Here is a 26,924-nt window from a genome sequence, read left to right as displayed (position 1 = left end):
ACCCATATTTGTGGTACTGAACCCAAAGGTGGCACTATTGTAAAAAAATCATGAATTAGGCTTATTTCTCCTCACCAGAATGACCTCGACTCAAAATTCTTTCATAATATTAATCTCTAGAATCAGATGCATCTATAAAACCCATGATTAGAGCATTATGAACAAGCTGAACTTGACAATGAACTCTGTCATTGCCACTCATTTAGGAAACACAACATTGAACAGCACCTGAAATTCATCAGTCAATCAACATTCCAGCTCATATAATTCATTCCAAGAATCTGACTGCCAAGACACAGTATGGCATTAAGGGGAACTTCTTTGTCAACCATTTTTCCTTCATAATTAACTGTCATATTTATATTTCTTCCGTTAGGGTTCTTGACTACAAATGTTTAATTTCCCCAGACCCCAGACCCCAACCTTTCTGGTTCTATCAAAATCTCAATGAAAAACAAAAGGCAAAGTTATTTTGGATTTTCCATTTATTTTTCAATTTACATCAATTAAAGGTGTAACAAAACAAAAAAAACAAAAAAGAAAAAAAATGATCATGGTCATAATAAAATTAATAATAAAAAATATACACAGCCTCACACACACAGAGACAACCCACTCTGGTGTTGCAAAGTTTTCTTCCCACTTGGAGTCCCATCTTTCAACTGGGAGATATGGACTCCAGGGAACCCTACCCACAATCCCCTTCTCCCGTACCTGTCTCCCAGGGTGGGGTGTGTATGTGTAGTGTGAGGTTAGTGGGAATCGATGGGCGGGGTCAAAGGGGGGTTAGGAGGGGGGAGGGGCATTGAAAAACAATGTTGAAGACTTGACTTCTAGAACTCGTAGCACCTTCTGAAAGAGAGCTCCAAAGCAAAGATGGCCGCCCGGCCCACATCCACTCGATATTTTGGGTCCGCGCGGATTTAAGGAAGACATTTTCACTTTGTTTCTGTTTTTTCTTCTTTTTTTTGCATGAGGTAGCTTTAAACAAGCAGGATGGCTACAGTAAAAGTAAAGCAGATTTTCCTCAAATTTGTTGTTTGGATGCATGAGGCCTGGGTGAAAACGCCTTCTTTTCAGGGCCAGTCAAGTCCCCAAATGAAACCTCACTTTCCAAAGTGTTGGTGTGCGTCTAGACACATGTACACACGTAATGTGGAAATATATATATATATATAAAAACCATCTGGTTGCCTATAAACACAGACTTTTACAACACGAGAACCAAGGATTTATAATACACAGTAACAGCTGTTCACTCCCGTTCAAGATGGAGTCTGGAGTGATCTGCTTTCTGGATGTGTTTTTGTATTATTGCTGAAAATATTGCTTTGGTCTACATTTGGTTGTGTTTTTGGGGGTCAGGGAGGCTGGAGACAGGTAGGCGAAGCAGGACTGGGTCAGGGGTCGTTGCTGTTCTGTAGTGGGAGGGGCTTGTCTTGTCTTGCGTCATGAAAGAGAATGACCCTGCACAGTCCCACCTCAACGCTGCCCATGAAGACAGTACATACGTGACATCGAGTCATGTTTCTGTCCTCCATCACATGCTTTGTTCTGGTCCTCTGGTCGTCCTCTGTGGCTCTGGTTCCCGTGGTCGGTGGTGTGGGGCCAGGGGGCCCGGGGGGGAAACATGACTGGATTTCAGGGAGCGTGCCTGACGGGGAGGGCTAGTGTGGTGGACAGATATTGCGGTTGCCCATCAGTGCTAACTCCCGGTGAGACGTATCAACAGGGGAGAGCACTCTGCTTTTAGTTTTGTTTGAGAGAGAGAGAAATAAAAGTATCAATTTTCTTTCTAATTTCCTGTCTTCTTTATTGTGGAAGTGTGTGTGTGTTGTGTTTGTGTGTGATGTTTCATGGTCGAGTTATTTCATTTTCTTTTTGGTTTTTCGGCGGGAGGGGGTTCTCGTTGTTCCTCTCTCTACAAGAAGCAGACGGCTCCTACGTCCACCCCGAACTCCTGGTTGGCTCCTCCGATGTCCATGGGCGCCATGTCCACGATGGGCAGACGGGAGGTCTTCTGTGTCTTGTACTCGAACACCGTCTTGCCCCACTGGCCTGTGTGCGTCTGTTGGTAGAGAACAGCAGGGAGACGTGTCACCACAAGCGTAACGTCACCACAAGCAGAGGTCTGGTCACCACTAAGCTAAAGACTGAACTGAGAATGAGCAATAGATTGCTCCATCAATAATAGTGTGATTGTGAGGACATTGTCTGGTGTTATCATCACTATTTTCAGGGCAGGATAGTCTAGCGTTGTGTTTAGACCCCAATGTATGCAGTCTATCTGTAAGCAGCCATGACTACTATCTTAAACCCCTGCCTGCTTATTAAGGAAACGCATCCAATTGTATTTTATTGTAGGACACTTTTGATAAAAGCATGTAAAACAACAAAATAGTAAATATCGGTAACGAATGATGGTCTTTTCAAGCTATTCAAGCCATTATGACAGTCAAAGCCTTTTCTTTTTACAACAGACAGTTTCTGAGGAGGTCACAGCACCAACAAGCGTCTAGGGCTTGCTTTGATCTTCAAAGCGGCGGCTCACCTTGCAGCCATCCTCCAGCACGCTGTATGTGAAGCGACTGTTGCCCTCGGCGCGGATCTCCACCTCATTGGATCCCTGGAGCAGCAGGGCCTTCTTCAGGTTGCCCGTGGCCTGGTCCATGTAGGCCACACTGTTCTTGCAGTGGTACGTGACGTTCTGGGTCGCCTCGGTGGACAGCAGCCTCAGGAAGGTCAGCTGGATGTTGGCGGCGATGGCGGCAGGGCCTTCCTGGGCGTAGTTGAACTGCAGGGGGGACGGCGGACATCAGGGTGTTAAGGTGGTCCGTCTTCACTGACTCACTTGAGTACCTAATTCATTCCGAGTGGAAATGTTATCGTTTGAGGAAACTCACGTGGAATCCTCCGTTCATGGTCTCTCCGAACCAGACGTGCTTGCGGTCCTTGCTCTTGCTTGTCCACCAGTTCTTCCTTGGCACCTTGGCGATGCTGGGGTAGACGCAGGTCTCGCCCGTCTCCATGTTGCAGAACACCTTCATGGCGTCAGCGGTGCTGCCAAGGTTGGGGTCGACCCAGTAGTCGCCTGGAGGAGGTGGAGTAGGAGAAAGGTTTTCACATGAGTTAGGTATTCCTGCTTTGGCCCATGACCAAGGAATGTGTGTATCACATCGCAATGAATGCCTCCATTTTGGAGTATTGGAATTGGATTGTTAAATATTATGTTAGTAGTAAGGGTTCTACGGTCATTGTTTCGCCAACAAGGAATCCCATTATGTATTCTGACATGCAAGCCCGAGCATATAGACCCCCAATTTCCTGTCTGGTATCACAAAGTACATCCTATGGATGTCATCAGAGGACTGTCCCCGCGCCCCCTGGGGCCTCCTCTCCCCGTCTCTCACCGCTCTTCCAGGTGGGGTGGCACAGCTTGAGGTCCCTGCAGGAGCGGGCGGGGTTCTTCTGGTTGCCGTCGGGGCTCAGCATGTTCTCGATCTGGCTGTTGATGGACTTGAGCGTGGCGTCCACCTCCACGTCGTGGGTCCTCAGGGAGCTGGAGGCCTCGTCGGCCCTCATGTAGCGCATGGGGTCGGGGGACTTCTCCGTCTGGGAGAGGCCGGCGAAGGCGGACATGTCGATGCCGGGGCCGGGAGGGCCTGGGGGCCCAGGGGGGCCGGAGTTACCAGGGGGACCCTGGAGGGGGGGGGGGGATAAGTAAGTGTGTTAAAGGTGGGCGGGTAAAAGGTTAACCCTAACCTACAAGTCTTTGTAAATGAATACCGTAGTTAGCATGAACACCATTATTAAACACCCACACACATGCATTAACTAATATTAATGATTCATGGGATCCAGATGGATAACTGGGATATCCAGATGGATAACTGGGCATGCTAATGCATGACACAATAATAAAAAAGTCATTAATTCATTCATTCACATAAACGTGTTTTTTTTTCCAGTAAACTCACAGCAGGGCCAGTCTCTCCGGAGCGTCCTCGTGGTCCAGAGGGTCCGATGGGGCCAGGGACACCGTTGGATCCGTCTTTGCCAGCAGGTCCAACAGGTCCATGGGGTCCCTGCAGAGAGAGAGGGTTGGGGGTGAGCTTCAAAACAACATGTATCTATATACTATCTGGCTCCCTGAAACGGTTGAGGAAATTAAACACGATAGATAGCATTGGTCCTTTCCAGGGTCACACAAGGGGTTTCTGCAAATGCATCCGCAATCGGCCATTATCATCAAAATAAAGTTTTTGTTAACGTTATTAAGGGCAAAGGTGAAACTTGCTGTGCATGGCTGATTGGACTGAAAGACTACTCTAATCGAAAGCGCAGAGAACAGTCTTTTTCCCTTGTCAATCTCCCTTTATCGCAAGCAGAAAGTAATTACTAAAGCCCGCCGCTGTTTATCTTATCACAGCCTCTTGTAATAAAAGAACATTGCCTCTCCTCCTAGCGCGCTACTTTATTCCACCGAGGCCGACCTAACGGGCCGTTCATTAACATCACACGGAAACGTTGCGCTGGCCGATAAACTATCAACGCTAATAATATATTCTCATGGGCCGGACGTAATACGGTGATAGAAGCCGTCACTCGGCCTCGTCTTGAGAACAACATGAGCCTTCAGGAGAGCTAACTCACCTTAGCACCGCTAGGTCCAGCGGGTCCGGAAGCTCCAGCATCTCCAGCAGAGCCCTGTTGGCAGGCGGTTGGTACTTAGTTCATGTTTTAAGGGCTTATGGTAAGATGTAGTGATGGAGGCAATAGGAAGGATCGGCGTCCTGGTGGTCACTTACAGGAGGTCCAGGAAGACCCTGCAGACCAGTGAAACCACGGTGACCCTTCTGTCCCCTCTCGCCGGTCTCTCCCGCCTCTCCCTTGTCTCCACGTGGTCCTAGGGGACCCTGCAGGTCACATTTGTTTTAAGGACATGCATTGAGGTTGACAGTAGATCCAGAAATATCTTTTTGGAAGACACTATGTTTCTTTGTGTGATTTCTGGAGACGTATTAACCATCTCATCAATCCAAATATCGTCTCTTTTGAATTGAGTTCTGAGCTGAGACTCACAGCCATCCCCCGTGCTCCGGCGGGTCCAGACGGGCCGGCGGGTCCTTGAGCACCCTGAAAAACAACAAGACGTCCGGGATCAGCGGCATGATGATGGCCATCAACAGGTTAAACACTCTGAAGAGGCACCAACCCTCCTTCTGATCATTACAACGTCCCCCGTGCACCCAGGTACTCACAGACTCTCCGCGGTCGCCCTGCTTGCCCAGCGGTCCGACGGGGCCGGGGGAACCGGTAGAGCCCGGAGCTCCAGGGGCCCCGACGGGGCCGGTGTTACCACGCTCTCCCTACAGGGGGCAACAAGACACAGGTCAGGAGGTAGCCCACACAGGCAGGGACGGGTTAGTACAGCAATACACCATCATTTGATTCCTTTATAGTCAAGTCAAGTCAGTTTTATTTGTATAAACTCCCCTAAGCACTCCCCTAAGCCTAGCAGCCCTAGCAAAGCCCTAATTAAGGAAGTAAACTCCATTAATTAAAATGGAAAAATCTTGAGGAGGAACTCAAAGTGAGGGATCAGTTCTCCCAGGAAAGGTTAGCTAGTTAATAGGGGGAATCATTGACATACACAGTAGTATAAAAAGCAAACATTTATAATAAAAAAAAAAAAATTCTATTAGTATTGTCCGTCTACGGGAGAGAAGAGGATTCCTGAACAGGGGTTAGCGGTGTGCTCCTATTGGTTAAGGTGGCGCTCACCTTGACTCCCACAGATCCGTCTCTGCCAGGGGGTCCGTCGGTTCCAGCGTTACCCTGAAACACACGTTTCATTGGAAAAATTACAACCTTGTACATTGCATGGCATGCCATTTTTTTTGTTGTTTTTATTCATGAATTATTTAATTTCACCTAAAGGATTATGTAAATCTCCCTGTATCAAAAGTAGCAGAAGTACATCTTCAAACTTGATGCCTTGGGCCCTGCTCTGTTCTGGTAATGGACATAACCTATTCATGTTGCTTTCTACTCCATCCGTGAAGTCATCCTGTTATCCTAGCAGTGCTTCTTTACTGTGAGAATATGTCTGATTATTGTGTGTTAAATGGAGGGTCACTTAGTACGGACCTCTCTGCCAGGCTCTCCAGAGGGCCCAGTCAGCCCAGGGGGTCCTACGGGTCCAGGGGGTCCACGATCCCCAGTGCTCCCAGTAGAGCCCTGCTTACCAGGCTCTCCCTGAAACACAAACAGCATCAACACATTAACGACACATCGGAGTGCATCAACACACAGCGGCTGGTAGAATAGAGTCTGTTTGGCTCCTAGAGGGTCATTTTATGAATGCATATTAATGGATGTTATAGAGAAGATCCAGGTCCATTGATGCTTTATTAATAATCAGGCATGTAAACGATTACCCCCAAAAATGTAAAACTCTTTAAGATAAACAATTTTCAGTTGTTGTAATAAAATGTAATCTTTGAGTTGGAGAAGTTCCATTCATTCATAAATGTATCTCAAGCGATCCCAAGATAAGCCTTGAAGACCCACAGCTCTACTCAGACATTGAAGAAACTTACAGAAGGCCCAGGGAGTCCAGGGAAGCCTCTCTCTCCACGCTGACCCGGCAGACCAACGATACCACGGCTTCCTGCAGGACCCTGGGGTCCGAGAGGCCCATCGGGACCCTAGGAAACATGGAGGATGGTGGGATGTTGAGCACTGGTGTAGTGGGAGATAGTCCAATGAACACTGCAGCAACATGCAATCAGTCCTCTGCTTCATCACCCAAAATCCCTGTTTGCAGAACACAATTATTTTGTGTTCTGCAAAGTCATTGCTCTGTGATCTAGATAGAGTAGCCCTTATACACTTATTCAAATGGTTGGAAAGGGAGGATACAGCAGCTGTTTGTAAGCATAGTGGGGCTGCAGGTAACACACATTGAAGTGAGCTTATGAAATCTGACTTGTGATCTGACGCTATCTACGTCCAAAACACACTGATGGGTCCCCAATCAGAAGCAGAACCACACTTACAGCAGCTCCGTCCTCGCCAGGCTCTCCCTTCTCTCCTGGGGTGCCAGCGGCTCCTCTGAGCCCAGTGTCTCCCTGCCGTCCTGTGGGGCCACCGTCCCCACGAACACCCTTGGGACCGTCTTTACCGGAAGGACCAGCTGGGCCGGCAGCTCCAGGGTTACCCTGCATTAGAGGAGAGAGAGAGCGAGAGAGAGAGAGGGAGAGAGAGGGAGAGAGAGGGAGAGAGAGAGAGAGAGAGAGAGAGAGAGAGAGAGAGAGAGAGAGAGAGAGAGAGAGAGAGAGAGGGAGAGAGAGAGAGAGAGAGAGAGAGAGAGAGAGAGAGAGAGAGAGAGAGAGAGAGAGAGAGAGAGAGAGAGAGAGAGGGAGAGAGAGGGAGAGAGAGAGAGAGAGAGAGAGAGAGAGAGAGAGAGAGAGAGAGAGAGAGAGAGAGAGAGAGAGAGGGAGAGAGAGGCACGAGCCAGGTCAGGAACAGTGAGCCTATTAGGTTGATTTCATTGAAGAAAGGAGTTCCACCGATGATTTTGTGTCAGAGAAGGACACTCACGTTGGGGCCAGGAGATCCAACTCGTCCTGAGGAGCCGGGGAAGCCAGTAGCACCCTGGAGAAGGACAGGGAAGATGGATCAGGATGGATGCAAATAAATGGATCCAGTTCTTAATATTCACTGACCAATAACTATGTATTGCAGCTGTATGATAGGATGTAGAAATAAACTCGAATTGAGTCGTGTACATGAAGATCCCAGTCAGAGTAGTGATTTATATTCTTCCCTCAAATGTAAATCTATACCAGAAATATCTATTCCAGAGTCAGAAATGGTTGAGATACCAAAAAGGACGAATATAGATGTTAATGTAGGCACACAACTAAGCCCTCGCACTGAATGGGTTTTCTTAAACTAAAACCAATTAAAAATATGATGTTTGTACACCCAAGGCCAATGTAATTTTCCATGTGTGTGAGCGGTAGAGGGAGGGCTTTTTTTATATTCTGTATATTCTAGATGAAGAAAGCATACACATACATTACTGTAGGCTGTTTGAGGACAGGATGTCTACACAAATACTGGAATGAGTGTGTGCCCATTTCATTGTTTATCTTGGAAGTACAAATAGATTGTGATTTGAGTTATTTAAAGATTGACTTCACTGACAATAATGACACAGCCTTAGTGTTTTCTTATGCCTCAATACAAATTGTCACTGTTGAGGGTGCACTGTCATCTCCAGCTCTTTGGAGGTCTTCTTCCTCATTCAATCCTGAGTATTACCCTACGTGGTCGTGAATCTGATCGGAGGGTAACTTACGGGCGCTCCCTGAGCACCACGTGCTCCTTTAGGTCCAGACACACCGGTAGGGCCCTGCAGGAGAAAACAACACATACAACACATTAACCTCACATTAAACTGCATTGAGCAGACTCTTGAGCGGAAGTCATTTCCCAGCAGGAGTCCCTCTGCAGTCTCTGGTGTTAATACTCACATTAGGTCCGGGGGCTCCAGAGGGCCCCTGGGGGCCAGGGGAACCGGCCTCTCCCTTCTGTCCACTCTCACCCATCTCTCCCTTGATACCAGGCTGACCATCTGAGCCCTGGATACGAAGAGAGAGAGCGAGAACGGCACGAAGTTAGTGTCCTGTGCTACTTTGCCAGTTACCGGTTGATTATACGAGGCCGGGCAGAGGGGCTTTGACTTACAGGGGGTCCGGCGAAACCAGCAGGCCCTGGAGGGCCAACCTCCCCGCGGTCACCCTGCAGGAGAGATCAGAGCAATGGGGTTAATTCTGTTCCGTTTCAAACCCTTTCAAACTTTAGAGAGAAGTGTAGACTTAATACTGCCATGACCCAATTTTTATGATTAGCTATGCCGGATGTTTCTCTTGAGATATGATGGCTGAGGTTTTAAGTCTAAATGACGGGCTTCTTGCTTCTTTGTAGTAAGATTCAACATCTAGAATGCCGTGAGATCCACAATTGACTCAATTGTTTATTACTGAAGAATTGTTAAATGTCTTGTCTGGCTTGCCAGGTGGCTCAACCTGCTAGTGCTCTAACCCTGTAGACGATAAGCCTTAGCAAGCCTGTGGACCTATACCCTACTCAAACGATGCATTACTTCTCTTCTTCAAACCTTTTTTCGGTCTGGTTTCTGTTCTGTCCATACATGCATACAAATGTATTCGAGTTACGAGGCAGGGAGATTAGATCTGGGTCCAAACCTCATCTAAACCTTGGACAATACATTGACCCTGAGTAAATATGTGTAATCTTAAGTTAAATTTGCCAACATTTCACCAGATTTCAGAATGTGGAAAAGAATCTGATGTCCATGATGAGGAACCTCATGAGGAGGACTTACAAGGGATCCTACACTGTAGCACTCATCAATCAGAAACCCAAGTCCAGAGCGACTAGAGGCAGACCAAGATGGAGAAGGACAGGCTAAAGACAGACCAAGACCAAGATGGTGATGTACTTACAGGAGCGCCACGTGCACCAGCAGCACCGGATGGTCCAGAGGGTCCGGTTTCACCCTAGGAAGCAAAGGAACTCAGAGTCAAACTCACAACTCCACATAGATGAGGAAACCCCCCACGTTGCCCCAACCCAAGGGTTTAACCCTCAGATTTCAACGTTATCCTCACCTTGGCGCCGTTGGGACCAGCTGGGCCAGGAGGACCAATTGGACCGCTCAAACCCTGGAGGGAGAACACAGAACATGGAGGGTGAGAGGAGAACAATGAGGTAGAGCATAATGTTCAGCCAATGTCCATATCGCTGGACGGAACTGAACTGAAACAGATATTAAAATGGTGCAGACGAATGTATATATAACTCACCCTTGAACCATCCTTGCCAGGAGATCCCTCAAGTCCCTTCTCTCCATTGTCACCCTGTAGAGCAGAGAGAGACATCAGGTTAACATGGCCGCCAATTCAGGCGGAAACATATTGACTCAGGCCTGATGGCTCCTTGTTCATATCAGGTCCCTCCCACCAAAGGGGAGAAACAATTCACTGCAATGACCTCAAACTAGAGTTGAACATTTATCCATCAAGATGAGATCAGATTTACTTCATTAATCTGAGACAGGGAATGATGTGTCTATATTTGTCCTTTCGGACATAGATTGCCGCTAGATATCTGCTGAGTTCTTTGCTACTGTGGTAACTCTTGTCTATAATCATGAGAATGATGTGACTCTTACTCGGTCTCCCTTAGCACCGGGGATGCCACCTGCTCCTCTCTCTCCGGGCATTCCCTGCAGGCCGGGGGGTCCCTGGCCTCCGAGAGCCCCAGCTGGCCCGATAGCCCCCTGACGGAGAGGGGCCGGAGAAGCACTGCGTTAGTATGGACGGTTCCATCCCAGGATGCTTGGAGAGGAAAAGTTCACTCCAATGTGTCTGGGACAAATTCTGGAACCTATGAATAAACAAAGCAAGAACACTGATATAACTGGGGAACATGCGTGTGGATTGACCCCTGACCTTGGGTCCATCAGTTCCGGGGGTACCAGGAAGTCCGCGGGGTCCCTGAAGACCCTGGGGTCCAGCACCACCCCTCTCTCCAGGGAAACCACGCTCGCCCTGTTGGAGGGAACAAGACAGAGCCCTCAGCAATGGACACTATCTTCAGCTATATTGTATAATTAAACATCATTACATGGGATGGGAATGAGCTCTGCGGTCATTCTCAAGTGCTATGTGGCTTGAACAAATTATGCAAATCGATGCAAAGTTCAGCTGGTTACAGTAAAATAGATGGATCAAACATAAAAAAAAAAGGGAAACTCACTCTGGGTCCAACAGCCCCAGGAACTCCGGCCTCTCCATTAACACCCTACGAAAGGAACAGAGACAATGTACAACAATCAACAACAGAGTACACACAATTGATCAAAACAGTTCAAACATAGTATGGATCAAATAAATATGCATAGAAAGCTGTAGGGTAATGTGATTGAGTGAAGAAGTGAAGAAGGTTCATTAGTAACTCTTTGAATCGTTTTGTAAATGAAAATTGCCTAGTAGACTTTACAGTAAAGCCATCCATAATGTTCTTACATATCAATCATGTATGTGCAGTAACACCCCTTGCAAGCAAAGCAAGTTATTAAAAATAATTGGTCACCTTCTTTAGTCCCAATACTTATAACCAATGCTGTATGTCTCATGTTGTTTTTCTCCGCATCAGGACATAGCATACAGCCGTGTGGACCCATGGGTCTGCACGACACATCTGGCCCTCCCTGCTGCTAGAGACACTCACCTGCTCGCCAGGTTTGCCTGACTCTCCTGGGGAGCCTGAAGGTCCGGGAAGACCCTGTCAAATCACAGCAACACAAAGGGTCAGCAGTGCCCACTATACACACACAAGGCCGGTATTAGTGACACAACACATTACATCTTCAGGAGCAACTTTTTTTAATTTTTTAAATTTAGCTTAGCAGTTTGAATAGTTTGAATAGGTTTTTTCAGTTTGTGTGGTCTATCAGTTTTACCTTAGCAGTTTGAATAGTTTGAACAGGTTTTGCAGTTTGTGTAGCCTATCCGTTTTAGCTTAGCAGTTTTGGTCTAGCCTGATAGGAGAGTTTCTATGTTGCTCTGCATTGAAGCGTCTTACGAGTTCTTATCACTGGGATGGGAATGCGTGCATGCAACAGATCTTCAGTAAGCTATTGGGGCTCTTTTGGGCACAATGCCCAGGTAAGAGCTGTCATCGTAATGTCCTCTCACCTGGAAACCGGAGGGTCCGGGCTGGCCTTGCTCTCCTCTCTCTCCAGCAGGTCCCTAGGGTGGTGGACACAGGGAGTTACACTCTGAGGGATACCAACGCAGTGTGTTGTGCATTATAGGATCAACATTTTATCAGTTATTAACAATTCACATTTAATGATTGCTGGCTCCAACTCAAATGTATCTTGTATGAATACAGAAATTCTCTCTTGATTATGGATTAGCACTGCACTGAGAAATCATCTCTTTCCATTATTCATAAGTTAATTATTTATCTTATTTATGGTATTAGCAAGCCTTTTAAAATCACAGATATTGATAAAATCAACTTTTCATTTTACAAGAATGAATGGTCCTTAATACGAAAGATGAGAACATGGCCTTATTAATTCCCAGAGATGCTTTGTTTAATCTGAACATCTTACAGCAGGGCCATGGGGTCCAGATGCTCCAGTCTCTCCATCTTTTCCAGACAGACCCTGTTCAGGAACAGCAGAGGAACGGTCTTAAAGAGTGATTCGTCATTCATTAATAGTCGTGTATTTAAAACTGTTATGGCAGAAGAAAACAGTATGGGTGAACCGGGACTTACCCTCAGTCCTTGGCGACCAACAAGTCCCTTCTCTCCGGCCTTTCCAGGCTCACCCTGTGGGAGTCACACAATGTTAACCTGAGATCATTGGCTACAGTGTCCAACAGGACCATTATAATGCTGTCTGCCAGCCGGATGATTCCCATAATGCACTGCTTTATATGGTGGGTTATATGGGTTATATGTAGTCTCCCAATGTTATGTTGTGTTGTCTTATTGAATTGAACAGTAATTGAATGCTTCACGCTTTGTGTTATACATCACCCATTGGGATTAATATTTTATGTATCATTTGTTATATTTATTCTATCTTGTGTTGATTGTATTATATCAGAGGCGTGACTGTGTGAGGGACGGTGACGTGTCGATGCAATAAAGGTTTATTGGTTTTTGAATTGAGTGTGTTTTATTGTTATATTCTCTCCCAGGCTTACGTTGGCTCCCTTGGGTCCTGGGAACCCCATGACTCCAGGCTGTCCTCGGGCCCCCATGGGTCCGGGTGGGCCGGGGCGACCGTCCTCACCAGAGGAACCCTGTCAGAGACACGGGGAGGGGGGGGGGGGGTCACACGTCAGCTGGGGGGACATGAGCTGGGAGCGGTTAGTGTATTCATACTGCAGCGTTCAAACACAGGGCAGCGTGCAGCGCTGCACAAAGGAAGAAATCACATGTAAAAACATTACTAGGACTAGGACAATCATTAAAGAAAATAAAAAAGAGCTCTCTGTTACACTCATTAAGAGGGTTGTATGGAAATGAGTGTGTTTGTTGAAGCCTTCAATGATAGCCGTAATGACTGGTACGATTACCAGAGAACGATTTATTTTAAATGGATTTTATTCAAATGACGATTATGATCTTTACATGTTATCTGTGTTGTTATCGATTCAATTTAAATGAGTAATTTGCCAAATAAGTATCAGCATTAGTTCTCCTTCTGCATACATTTCTTCCCATCTATACTCTCGGCGAGTTAATCAAAGGACGGATTGAAGATGAAACCTTTATTTTGTATAATATGTACAATGTGTGTATGAAGACTGAAGAATGTCAATGTCTATGATGGTAATGAACTTACAGAAGCGCCAACTTTGCCTTGGGGACCAGCATCACCAGGACGGCCAGTAAGACCCTGCAGCACAAGAAAACACAACATGAATCACTCACACACCAAGCCACAAGCATGTACCTGCAACCGCCATTATAACATGCACCACTAACCACACTGACTCCCAGAGGGATGGTCAGAAGCTACAGAGGGTAATTACAGAGGGTAGTGTCATCTACTCGTTCAGCTCACACTGGAGGACTGGAGAACTATCACTACTGCTCATACTACTACCACAGAGTACTCACCCTGGAGGACTGAAGTACTATCACTACTGCTCATATTACCACCACAGAGTACTCACCCTGGAGGACTGAAGTACTATCACTACTCATACTACTACTACCACAGAGTACTCACCCTGGAGGACTGAAGTACTATCACTACTCATACTACTACTACCACAGAGTACTCACCCTGGAGGACTGAAGTACTGTCACTACTCATACTACTACTACTACCACAGAGTACTCACCCTGGAGGACTGAAGTACTGTCACTACTCATACTACTACTACCACAGAGTACTCACCCTGGCGCCGGGAAGACCAGACTCTCCAGTGCGACCGGGATCCCCGGTGCCTCCCTTGGGCCCTGCAGCACCAGACACACCGCGGTCCCCTGGAGCCCCCTGCAGACACACAGACATTGTCACTCAGCAGGCCTGTGTTTGGCTTCAGGAAACGGTGCGTGGGATCACATTGTGAGTATGTGTGCAATAATAATGATGGATAGAGTCGATGCGGCGAGGAATGGGACCTGGTAGAGTGAGTGTGATGATGTGGAGTTGTGTACTGTATGTGTCTAGTTGTGTGTACTGTATGTGTCTTGGTGTGTGTACTGTATGTGTCTAGATGTGTGTACTGTATGTGTCTAGATGTGTGTACTGTATGTGTCTAGTTGTGTGTACTGTATGTGTCTAGATGTGTGTACTGTATGTGTCTAGTTGTGTGTACTGTATGTGTCTAGATGTGTGTACTGTATGTGTCTAGATGTGTGTACTGTATGTGTCTAGTTGTGTGTACTGTATGTGTCTAGATGTGTGTACTGTATGTGTCTAGATGTGTGTACTGTATGTGTCTAGTTGTGTGTACTGTATGTGTCTAGTTGTGTGTACTGTATGTGTCTAGGTGTGTGTACTGTATGTGTCTAGTTGTGTGTACTGTATGTGTCTAGATGTGTGTACTGTATGTGTCTAGGTGTGTGTACTGTATGTGTCTAGTTGTGTGTACTGTATGTGTCTAGGTGTGTGTACTGTATGTGTCTAGTTGTGTGTACTGTATGTGTCTAGATGTGTGTACTGTATGTGTCTAGATGTGTGTACTGTATGTGTCTAGATGTATGTACTCTATGTGTCTTGTTCTGTGGTTGGTTTTCTCTTACGTCACATGCCATTGTCTTGGTGACGGTTTAATACAAGCTTGGTTATTAAGTATTTTTTGTGATTTGATGCAAATGATTTTGAGCAGCACGTACCTTAGCGCCAGCAAGACCATCTTGACCTGGGAAACCACGGTTACCAGGTGCTCCCTGAAAACAATCACAGCAACAACGTGAACACAACGATGACAACAACACCATCAGCAGACAGCCTTACTTCACTGAACGGATACTGCTGATTTTCTGAAACACTCACTCTCTCTCCGGGGGGTCCGAGTGGTCCAGCAGATCCGGGCTCTCCTCTTGCTCCTCGCTTGCCCTCTTCTCCTGAAGGTCCTGGGCCACCTTGGGGTCCCACGGGGCCCTAGGATATTGAGAGCATACACACCTCATTAGACTACAGTGTCCCTTCAGAAAAGGGAAAAGACAACATTCATTTTGTATTCAGTAAATCTCAGTCTCATGGGGCCACTTACGAGCTCTCCTTTGGGTCCAGCCTCTCCCTTGAATCCCGGGATACCGGGGTCTCCCTGAAAACAGCAGAGAGTATAAACCATGAGAATCAGCCGTCACCTGTCACCTCAGATCAGCCATGTACAAATCACGCCTCCACCACCAAAACATGAACGCAAACTCTGGTGGTCGTCTGTGTGCCAGGGAGGTGATCTAAGGGGCACTCACAGACTGGCCCTTGGGCCCGAGGGGTCCTGTCGCTCCCTGAGGTCCGGGGGGGCCACGGGGTCCGGGAAAACCTGGTGCTCCGGCGATACCAGCACCACCCTGTGAGGACGGACGGACAGACACAGTTTAGTGGAGGAGATTGAGTCAGAACTAGGAGAAAGTAAATAAAAAACCAAGACCCTGGGGGTAGTTTGAGGCTTCAACTTACAGCAGATCCTTTGCTCCCGGGAATACCATCAGTACCAGGGTTGCCCTATAGAGAAGAACAACAGAGGCAACTCATGTCAGCAGCCTGGCAGAGAGGTCACACCGTACAGACATTTGTGTGAGAGACAGCATATATAGTATGCATTAATTGAATGGAAGAGTCTTTGTGGTATGGAATCAAAGCCTGGGTGGTGCTAGGAGGGCTGTTTGTGTTTGGTTGCTAAGCGCTATCATCTTGCTTAATAATAATCCCCAATAGCGCCCCCTGCTGTGATATTACACAAAGGGAGTTTCTGTATTGTTGCGTTGGCTTATGTGCTACATGCTATCAGAATTTGAACAGGCAGAGAGATGTGTCAGAAGGGAATAAATGCAGAAGAGCCCGGGATTTTCAGTAGCTGCTAAAGTGTATATTCAATAGCTTTTGTGTGGACCACACAATGAATACATTTTGCCCACTCTCTCTGTTGTGTGTGTGATCGGTTCAGTCAAAGAAAAGGTACTGTGTGTGCTTCTCCCATATCGTTTCTACGGTGCTACCCTTAACCCTCCCCTGGACGTGGCCTTGGTCAGCGGTCCTATTTCTGTATCATTTAGTATTTCGTGGCTGAGGCAGGTGGACGTACAGAGGCTCCAGCGGGTCCGGGGGATCCAGGGGTGCCAGCCTCACCGCGGGGCCCCTGAGCGCCCTCAGCTCCACGGGCTCCTGTGGGGCCAGCCTCTCCCTGTGGGGGAACACAAGCACAGGTCAGCTTAGAGCAGGTGGCTCTCGAACCCAAGGCCCCTGACAGACAGGAGGTAGCAGAGCACGGTAGAGGCCTGAAGGTGGTGGGTGTACTGTCATCCCCCGTCTGCTACTAATGGAGCTGGACGTTCATTCAAGCTAAAGACAGTTCTGAAGCGTCATGGCGTATTATGCTTTTTTCCATTTATCTGATGTTCTTGATTTTCAGTTATCTATCAGTTTTCAGTATGACATGGAGATCCAATTCATAAAGAACTGCTATTAATGATAAAGAAGTAGTAAAAAATGCCAGACGTTGTAATTTTATAGATTTATATATTAAATTATATATTTATTATACAGGTCATGTCATTTGAAAGAAAATACGAATTATCTATAATTTATAATCTGATTCATAATCAATGATGCTGCAGGTTTTAGGTTAAATGAGATATCATGGTATTCATGGAGAATATCTATCTACCTGTGTAATTAATAATGGACAACAAATACCAACCTATGTACCCTTCAAGAACCTTATCAAAGAGCTCCTCTTTATCATACTATGCTACCAAAGCTTCAAGAGAACACAGCGGCACCTCAAAAATTGTGTTTCTAAATCCAACTCAAGTAGTCATGGTTAAGACAAAAAGCATTTTAAAACAAATAAACAAACCTTGGATCCAGGGGATCCTGGGAAACCGGGAGCACCAGCAGGTCCAACAGCACCCTAGGAGGAGGACATCCACACAGGTCACTTTACACGCTTCAAACGCCAAGGGGGGGGACAATATGTTTGAGTTTCATAGTGGACCACATGAATGTAAGTGAGTTTAGGGCAATAATTCAATGTTTTCGTTTATCGTCTTGGCATGGGATTGTATTGTTATGAAATGAGTTTATAGACTTTATACCCAGGTTTAAAGACTAACTGAAATTACAATGAGAAGGTATACCCTTAAAATTACAAAAGATGAGGTTTGAAACGTCACTGAGAAAATAAATCGAGCTTTAGACTGAAAATCCTTAATGTGATGACCCTGAGGTACACCGATTACAATGGTATTTTGGAAATCATAAGAATGTCTAGATATTTATCTTATAGTGTAAAACTTGATTTGAGAGGCGGTGATACGTACAGGTGGACCAGCGGGACCAGGCAGACCATCATTACCACGGGCACCCTGGGGAGAGGAACAACACAGGTACATCAAGTCACAAGACATCCCAGCAGTCGCTCAGTGAGAACACAGGCTGGAGGAGAGCTGAGACCCCGCCCTCCTGAACACAGGGTGGAGGAGAGGTGAGACCCAGCACTCCTGAACACAGGGTGGAGGAGAGCTGAGTCCCAGCCCTCCTGAACACAGGGTGGAGGAGAGCTGAGTCCCAGCCCTCCTGAACACAGGGTGGAGGAGATCTGAGACCCAGCCCTCCTGAACACAGGCTGGAGGAGAGCTGAGACCTAGCCCTCCTAAACACAGGCTAGAGGAGAGCTGAGACCCCGCCCTCCTGAACACAGGGTGGAGGAGAGCAGACGCTGTAGTTCCGGCCACAGCTGTTATATTGAAGAGGCATCTCAAAGCTTTCTCCTCCTAGATGATCCTGCTCTATGAATCGTCCCTGTGTAACTCACAGCAGATCCGGCTGCTCCGGAACGCCCTCTCTCGCCGGGCAGACCACGGGGTCCCTGTGATCAGAGACAGAGGGAGGAGGACACGTTAGGGACAGACTCTCACATGGGAGCGCACCAGGAAATCACAAAACGATTATTTTTCATCAATATTTTTGTGCGAACAAACTCCATGCATGTAGGGTGACTCATGGAGTGAAAAGCATTGCATTGAAGAGGCCACTGCTGTTTGGTGCAACTGGAAAAAAGAAACAGTATTGTGTAAGGAGACAGAACAACTCACCATGGGTCCAGGGGTGCCGTTCTCTCCAGAGGATCCACCCTCACCCTTTAATAGGACACATCAAAACAGTTAGAAACAGTCCTCTTCATAGGTGCCAAATAGACAGGGTATGAATATGATCTGCCTTGAGAGTCCCAGCCAACTCTCTCCTTGTCTCTGACAGATGATTTATGGTCCTGGTGTTTGGCGCTATTAGAGCTGACCCTATGTCAAAGGCAGTGTTTGACCTTTGCAGAGTAGAATAATAACAGCATTTAATAATCATACCTTAGCTCCGGCAGCACCGCTCTCTCCCTTGGCTCCATCCAAACCAGAGTGACCCTAAAGAGAGACAGAGAGAGAGAGAGAGAGAGAGAGAGAGAGAGAGAGAGAGAGAGAGAGAGAGAGAGAGAGAGAGAGAGAGAGAGAGAGAGAGAGAGAGAGACAGAGAGAGAGAGAGAGAGAGAGAGAAGGAGAGAGAGAGAGAGAGAGAGAGAGAGAGAGAGAGAGAGAGAGAAGAGAGAGAGAGAGAGAGAGAGAGAGAGAGAGACAGCGACAGAGACAGAGAGATAAAAACACGACATATTAATACACTATCAGCCACCATCAGTGTATAGATGTTGGCATTCGATGGTATCACAGAGAGAGAGGGAGAGAAGGGGAGGGGGTCACTTACTCTGTGTCCTTTAATCCCAGGAAGTCCAGGAGTTCCAGGGAATCCACGGGCTCCCTAATACAATGTCAGGGGGGGGGAATTAAACACACGGAAATAATGTATTTTTATTTCCCATTTCCAATAATGACCAGTTCTAACCAAGCTAGTTCTTAACTTAACATAGTCTGCGGATATAATGATGGAGAAACATTGGATTATGTTGAAGTTTCCTAAAGTGTGGTTGTTTACTATAGATGTATCTACCTGAGGTCCAGCAGGTCCACGCTCACCACCCTTGCCAGGTTTACCAGCTTCACCCTGAAATAGATACAATTCATTAGTTATATTCACTTACAGATGTCTTCCAACCATGGGGAAAAGACACGGACACTACTGCCCCCTAGTGGCGGTAGGATCATGTGGTACACATTGCTGCAGCTAGCAACTTGGGTTTTAGCAAGGTCAACATTTTCTATGCACTGGAATGATTAAAACCTTCTTATAATGCGGTCCACTATATGTTGATTTGACTTTTGACCCTAGCCTGATTATGTTGTCTGGGTTGAGTTTCAATTATGCTTATGTTCCCACAAGCATATGTTTATTATGCCAAAGTGTGGTTATATCCCCATCATATGGGAAGTGTTCCTGCTGATACTCACATCACTTCCTGATTTTCCTGAGGGTCCGAGGGGGCCACCAGGGCCGGTAGGTCCCTGTTTCAAGCAAAGAGAGCCGTTGGTGTGAATTGTTGTACAGTCTCACTGTTTAAACGCAATACAAAAGGTTACCAGTAAAGCAAATGTATGTTCTACTTAACTTAGAAGGATTTGGTAACTGAAATATGTATTTACAGAGAGATATTATATGTCTCTGTAAATACATATTTCAGTTACAAAATCCTACCAAAAAACATCCATTGGTAAAAAGGTCATATTTTGGTTCATGCTTTTCTTAGAGACAGGCCGATGACTCATGCATCAGCATTCATTTCAGTGCAGTGAGACAGTCACATTTCCTTTTCACCAGTTACTGTAAGGAGCTAACCCACATTATGTTGATGTGTTTATGGGAGCTGGAAATACTTACAGCTGATCCAGGCTCTCCAGTCTCTCCGGGGTTACCTTGGAAACCTTGTGGGCCCTGAAGAAATTCACACTCATTAACACCTAAAGCGACCAAAGCCCCCGTATTCAAGGTGGGCGACGGAACAGCATCACTGCCTACTGACATACACCTTTACCAATCTACCCACTATACTTTTTGGGTATGAAGTACAAAGTGTGTGTTCAGGGGTTGGTTAAGCAGGGTTGAGATATAGTTAAGTATTCCATCATACTCACAGGAGATCCGGAGGGGCCAGGGGGGCCACGGGGACCCATCGGGCCCTAAGAAAGAGAAGAAGAAAACAGAGCAAGAGAAAATTAACACATAGTTATTTTGTTATCTTGAGTTATCTTTCGAGTTTCTAGTCTTCTTTCTTGTGATTCGATGAAACAATTGTCCAAAACAGTGCTTCAATGTAGCACTCTGTTCTGTGATGGATGCATGGCTATGTATCTGTTGGGTGTGTCTGCTGTCACACACACACACACACACACACACACACACACACACACACACACACACACACACACACACACACACACACACACACACACACACACACACACACACACACACACACACACACACACACAATACACACCATAGGGCCCTGCATCACTCCCATCGCAGCACTGCCGGCCTTCTCATCAAATCCACCAGCCATTTGAGCAGCAAAGTTCTGGAGGAAATAACAATACAAACACGCATTAGTTATAAGACAGATTTATTTTCTGGAGAGCTAACAAATATCCAAATAAGCAGATGAGGAGCGAGGACAATGTTGATCTCCACACTCACTCCTCCCAGCCCAGAGGGCCCGGGTGGTCCGGCTGGCCCGGGGTTCCCGGGAGTACCGGGCTCTCCGTCTCTGCCTCTGGGTCCAATGTTGCCCTGCAGGGAGGAAGTGGGAGGTGGGGGGTATTTCACAGTGAATGAGGGGTTCCTTATTAATAATGGAGGAGCATTGCAGCAGAAATACACAGAGGCTCTGAGCGATATGTGACTATATAAACTTGGCCCAAGTCGTCTGGAATTGCATTAATTGCCAAGCACCTGTATAAGACCTCAATGCTTATAGTGAATTCTAATTCTAATCGATAAAGAAGATGGTCTTACAAGGCTCAGGCCAGAACTGTTACTGTATGGTGTTGTTTATTTTTGGCCCTTTTGACATTCAATTTGTATCTGTTTTTTTTTTTTACAATATTAATTACTGATGGGGAGTCACTGTGCAGAACATGATCAGCAGTATAAGGCCATCTTCCTTATTGAGCCGCATTAGTTCTGTTTTATCCGACATTACGTGTCTTTACCTTATCGCCTTTAGCTCCGCCTGGTCCTCGTGTTCCTTGCTCTCCGGGGGGTCCCTGGAGGGGGGAGGGCCCAGACATAGATTAACATGTCAGCTAAGGTGAAGCATGAACTGTGAATGTGACATGTGTATCTTGTACATTGTATACACGTTTACTAGCTCTCATAGTGTGTGAATAGTTTACCATGGGGCCATGAGGTCCTCTTGGTCCTACGACCTATAGAAGGGAAGAAAAGACTGTTAGGGATTGGCCCGGCTTCATGTGATCAGACATCCTGTGTTGTAACACATTGAGGCGTGGCTCGGTGCACCACCATCCAGACCCGGCTCAGCCCAGACCCAAGAACATTCCGGTACAGTGTCCCGCCCCCCAAAACAAATCATGTTTAATTAAAACTTTTAATTTGACAGTCTTCTTAGCTTAACATCAGCCCTTCTTAGCTTCAACTTGACATTCTTTGTTCTTTTTGCAGTGTGAGACAGGAGCAAATGTTATGAGAACGTAAGAGGATTGGTTTGGGTTCATTATGTACAAGGAATGTAGGGTTCCTTCCTTTTGGCACACTGAAACACCAACATCAGTTACAGAACCTAGAAACATCCCTTAATAATCATTATTAAGGGGTGTTTGCTGAAAGGGTGAGATACATGATAACACTGACCCTACTTGAACATTAAAAGCTCTTTAAGAGTTTGAGAATGTTGACTGTAAACTACAGGCATTTAGAAAAATTATGATCAACAAAACAGAAGTATGTTTAAATGTCAAACACAGTGAAATCCTGGAAACCATACTTACATCTGCAATCTCTCCTGGTTCACCTTTCTGCCCCTTTTAGAAAGAACAAAGAAACATGATTATTCATCAAAAACATTAACCTCAGAAACAAAGTATAGATTTGGCTTAGCATGATTTTAGGTCAATATATATGCACAGTTTTGTAAGTAGGTAGCCACAGGCCATTTCTCACCTGCGCACCAAACGACTCTGAGGTTTCAGATGGATGATTGATGAGGGGAGCAGAGAAAAGGACATTAAACATTAAGACATTGGTGACCCAAATTAAAACTCGTGTGGACGTGGGCTAGTTGGATTCTGTTCCCTTTCCGCAGTTTTCTCAGACGCAATTGCTGATGATACAAAAACGGTAGAGAACCCTTATAGATGTGATTGAATTTTAAAAGCCTTCCTTTTAATGGGTTGGAAAGCAAAGCAAGCAAAAACAGGTTAATTAGGTTAATGACAAATTGGCGTTGGGATAAAATCGCTGTAACAACTATGAGTCGATTTTTAATAAGCAAGCAAGCAAACAGGCGGAAACTCTGAGAAAATTGGAGAAAACGTATCATCATTTATTCTATTTATTTGTTCGACCATCTACTGGAAGATATGCTGTGCTATGCTGTACGTCAAATTTGAACGCTCCATTACTGGGTACTGCAAGATTCGAGGAATCTGAAGCTGTTGGTATGTGATGATGTGACACTGCGGACTGACTCCAGTTGACCTCTGTGTGAGGCCACATGCCCCTTAATAGGGACGGCTTCAATGGCGTAATATAGGCTACTGATGTTAAACACTATGTATTCATGCTAAGCACTTCGATGCCCATCTGACTCCATATCAAATGAGCATCAAAAGAAAACAATAGTCCTAATGATTTCATCTTTTTTATCTTGATTTTCATTCTTCATGAAAACCAAGTAAAAAATGGGTCACTTTAGAATAAGGAACATCGCACCGTGGTCCAGTCATTACTTTACATCGATGTGTATCATAATATGGTCGCACCAGATGACTAATCCTTCCAAGTAAACAGGCCATGATTCCAGTCACGACTCCTACATCCATGTAAAATACCCCGGACCACCCAGGGGTGCTTGTTCCTTACTCAAAGTCCTGCTCGCTCCGACAGAAGCGTTTCAGTGGAAAAAAAGGGGTCATTTATTTATGGTGGCGGTGAATAAATAAATGCACAACCAATGGGGGAAGCAGAGGAGGAGGAGGAGGAGGAGGAGGAGGCAGCGTCGGCAGGGCAGATGGGGCAGCACTCCCCGGGAGGGATGGACGGGTTGGCGCACTCTCTCATCTCCTCGCAGATGATCTCGTCGCACAGGACGGAGCCGGTGTCGCACACACAGACGCGACACCGCTCAGACCTCCACACGTCCTTATCATTGTAACGGCGGCCATCTTGGACGCAGCCGCCAACCTCCTCTGTTTTGGTGGGGGGGCCGTCACCGTGTGGGTGGTGGGAGGTGGAGGAGGGAGGGTGTGTGTGCAGCAGGTGGACAGCAGGGCACAGTGTTAGGAGCAGTGGGAGTCATGGTTGTTTGTCGTTATGGTGGTAGGAGAGGCATTAGCGCATGAGAGGCGGATATATGAGGAAGGCTTAAAGAAAAGGCATTTATGAAGAGGATGTGGATTTTTGGTTGTAGTTGTAATTTTTTGTTCTGATATTTTATTCTTTTTTCTTCTACATGTGACTCGTTTTTGTTCGCACAATATAAGTCACATGTGTTGATGAGGGTAGGATTGAGGAGGGGATTCGGTGGGAGATATGGAGAGGGGGGGCAGGAAGTGGGGATGTGTGTGTGTGTGTGTGTGTGTGTGTGTGTGTGTGTATGTGTGTGTGTGTGTGTGTGTGTGTGTGTGTGTGTGTGTGTGTGTGTGTGTGTGTGTGTGTGTGTGTGTGTGTGTGTGTGTGTGTGTGTGTGTGTGTGTGTGTGTGCGTGCGTGTGTGTATGTGTGTGTGGACCTTCCCATCCCCAGAGGAAAGGTAGGTGGCGTGGTTATTTAGTTAGGTCAGAGGTAGAGGAGTGTGGAGGGAGAGTGATATGAAATAACAAGGAAGAAAGACACAAGTCTATCTTCCATCAAGGAATGCTTCTTTTCTCTCTCACACACACACACACACACACACACACACACACACACACACACACACACACACACACACACACACACACACACACACACACAAACACACACACACACACACACACACACACACACACACACAACACACACACACACACACACACACACACACACACACACACACACACACACACACACACACACACACACACACACACACACACACAAAGTAGCACAAGATGCAACCCAGATTACTATTAATATTTCAAGTCCGTACACAACATATTTAGCTCGGATGTGCTTTACCTGTTTCCCTTGATAAATGTTTAACCCTTGTATATTTAAAGAATACCTTCATATATTTGATCTTGTGAAGAGTACAATTTACTGAGACACCTTTTCAAATAAACCAATTCACAAGAGCGGGCTGTTACCTGGCAGAATGAAACCCAATTAATAAAAGATGCACTGATTTATTGAGAATGCATTTAAGTTTACAGCAACCATTCACTCCTGTATAGGCAGGTCCTACACACGTTACTCTGCAGCTCAATTTCCATTTGAAAGGTTCTAATGAGATGGTTATATACCATGCAATTGCATCGTAAACTGGTACATCAACAAAAGCCACATTTAGCAGTGAACTCTGACCAGTCATGGCATTTCACATGACAGAGTGAGTCCATTCAACACGCAGGCCTGCTAGGCCCTCCGGTGAATATGAGAGAGGGAGTGAGAGAGAGAGTGTGTGAGAGAGAGATAGAGAGGGACTATATGAATACACTTCTCTCACAAGGGCAGACTGTGCCCGATTGACAAGCTGCTGCCTTAAGTAAACAGGGGCTGCTTCTAAGAATTCTCCATCTGGATCTCATAGCTGTGTCAAGTGCCAGTTTAAACACATTGAGGAATCAAGAATGGGTGGTTTGTTAGTATACAGGATGTGCCTATTAAATGCTGCTCCTTGTTTATTATGCATATGTGAAAGCTGTCATAGAGTTGAATATGTGCTGAAATATGGTTTGCAGCCAGCTTGCAGTGGAGTCAAATATATTGCTGGAAATTCACATTGGAATGATTATGTATTATGCATTATGCATTGCATATGCACTTAGAGACATTACTGTATTAGTATTTTCTGTATAATGTTGCCCTTTGAAATGCCATTACCTTACTGAAACCCTGTGAGCCCACAAGTCAAAGGTGAAGACATATCTGAGCCTTTTGGTTTACCAAATTCTTGAAAGACATTTTTTTGTCAACCTCGTTGGACAATAAAGAATTTAATTCACTTCAACTCATGAATTATATTTTGAATAGATTTTTGTAATTGGTAACTTATCACAACATAATCACCATGCAGCCCTTGTTCGTTTTATAATAATCTACTAAACATTATAGGGGTGATTATATGGGCTGTCAAGAGGAGGTAACGATTAAGTAACAGGCGGGCCTTAGGACCCAGGAAGGAGCAAACGGATACTTGTTCACCTGGTCCTCCATCCCATACACATGTACCTTGACAGCCTCACCTATGATCCATAATGGAACCTCTGACTCCCAAAAAAGAATAAAGTTGATGAAAAATAAAAGAGGCAACAATAAACTATAATTTTTAAATTTCTACTTTTTGCATAAAGAATAGGTCATCCTCACGGATTTGAGAGCTGTCATATGGCAAATTGGTAATTTAGTTATCTTTTCCTAGTTATTCTCCTGAGTTATATAGGCTTGGCCTATCAGCTTAATTGTCGAGTGAAAGCACATTCATGCCGACCCTCGTTTGACATGAGTGACATTGAACTTAATTGCATTCTTTTCAGGCTTAATTGAATAAATATCCCCTATAACAGTGCCATTATTTTTACAGTAGAAACTCAAAAAACAAAGATTGTTACTTACGGGCGTCTTCTTGTTGACATCTGACAACGGAAAGCAACACAACTTGGGACGCTACAAGTAGCAGAACAGTCCTTGAATCCACAAAGCTGAACATGTCTAAATATTAGACATGCAGGACCTTGAGTGAGAAATAAAGAAAGGGCACAGACGCGTCTCTCGATGGCTCAGGGGTGTCTGTGTGTGAGTGAGATGTTCCCAGAGAGTCTATGGAACCATGCAGCCAACCTTCCGAAATCAAAGTGGAATCCAACGTGGGGCCCCTGTCTGCAATTAGCACCCACCGCGTCAGGCCGAGCACCGCGGTTTTATGTCCAGCTTGGCCCCTATGAATCTTCGTATATTGCTAAATACCGGTCCGTCCCCTAGACCCCCAGCAGAGCTGAAACCCGAAGCTTATCTCCCTCCCCTCCTACCGTCTGACGGACTTCGCCATCGTGACCCACGCCCAGCTTAAAAAATGGATCTGTTTATGTGGTTTAATATAAAGAAAAGCATTGCTGTCATTCGTTTAAAACTCGTTTCTACATTAGCCACCTAAACCTTGGGAAAGTTGGCAGTGATTTTGATAAGCAAAATTCCTAATACACAGCAAGTTGTAATACATTTGAAAGTGACACACAAATGAGCCTCATCTAATTCCAACAGGAGACAGAGAGGTAGTCATTTTGACTAAATATGTTGGTTATATG

The 26,924-nt window shown here is 45.8% G+C and overlaps 1 protein-coding gene across 2 annotated transcripts; it reads right to left on the bottom strand.

Annotated features, from left to right (window-relative positions):
* Positions 1 to 962: 962 nt before the first annotated feature.
* Positions 963 to 26,572, bottom strand: col2a1a (collagen, type II, alpha 1a). 2 transcript variants are annotated; one of them, XM_030359507.1, is made up of 53 exons: positions 26,236 to 26,572; positions 23,448 to 23,670; positions 22,252 to 22,288; positions 21,637 to 21,669; positions 21,454 to 21,507; positions 20,939 to 21,031; positions 20,742 to 20,819; positions 20,377 to 20,421; positions 20,123 to 20,176; positions 19,696 to 19,749; positions 19,298 to 19,351; positions 19,055 to 19,108; positions 18,667 to 18,720; positions 18,400 to 18,444; positions 18,120 to 18,173; positions 17,626 to 17,670; positions 17,163 to 17,216; positions 16,389 to 16,487; positions 15,764 to 15,808; positions 15,556 to 15,654; positions 15,351 to 15,404; positions 15,131 to 15,238; positions 14,971 to 15,024; positions 14,027 to 14,125; positions 13,466 to 13,519; positions 12,822 to 12,920; positions 12,388 to 12,441; positions 12,221 to 12,274; positions 11,796 to 11,849; positions 11,329 to 11,382; positions 10,855 to 10,899; positions 10,548 to 10,646; positions 10,268 to 10,375; positions 9,900 to 9,953; positions 9,705 to 9,758; positions 9,540 to 9,593; positions 8,758 to 8,811; positions 8,544 to 8,651; positions 8,369 to 8,422; positions 7,606 to 7,659; positions 7,062 to 7,223; positions 6,603 to 6,710; positions 6,151 to 6,258; positions 5,785 to 5,838; positions 5,262 to 5,369; positions 5,083 to 5,136; positions 4,809 to 4,916; positions 4,654 to 4,707; positions 3,978 to 4,085; positions 3,411 to 3,699; positions 2,904 to 3,091; positions 2,552 to 2,794; positions 963 to 2,068 (listed from the first exon to the last, which is right to left on the bottom strand). In XM_030359507.1, the coding sequence occupies exons 1-53, from the start codon at positions 26,327 to 26,329 to the stop codon at positions 1,922 to 1,924; spliced, it is 4,467 nt and encodes a 1,488-aa protein (XP_030215367.1). In that variant the 5' UTR covers positions 26,330 to 26,572; the 3' UTR covers positions 963 to 1,921. The 2 variants fall into 2 exon arrangements, with proteins under 2 accessions (XP_030215367.1, XP_030215358.1); XM_030359498.1 differs by lacking the exon at positions 23,448 to 23,670 and adding an exon at positions 22,424 to 22,440 and having other exon boundaries at positions 22,252 to 22,284.
* Positions 26,573 to 26,924: the final 352 nt, after the last annotated feature.

This window comes from Gadus morhua, chromosome 1 (genome assembly GCF_902167405.1).
Source record: "Gadus morhua chromosome 1, gadMor3.0, whole genome shotgun sequence".
NCBI classification, from domain to species: domain Eukaryota; kingdom Metazoa; phylum Chordata; class Actinopteri; order Gadiformes; family Gadidae; genus Gadus; species Gadus morhua.
The sequence above is the reverse complement of the archived record's forward strand: the minus strand, read 5'-3'. Positions and strand labels throughout refer to the sequence as shown.

Coding starts and splice junctions, on each gene's coding strand:
- col2a1a (XM_030359507.1), bottom strand. CDS start 26,329: ATGTTCAGCTTTGTGGATTCAAGGACTGTTCTGCTACTTGTAGCGTCC. Junction 10,647..10,854: donor CTGGGGCTGTTGGACCCAGA/GTGAGTTTCCCT, acceptor TCCCTCCAACAG/GGCGAGCGTGGTTTCCCTGG. Junction 9,759..9,899: donor CTGGCAAGGATGGTTCAAGG/GTGAGTTATATA, acceptor TTCTCCCTCCAG/GGTTTGAGCGGTCCAATTGG.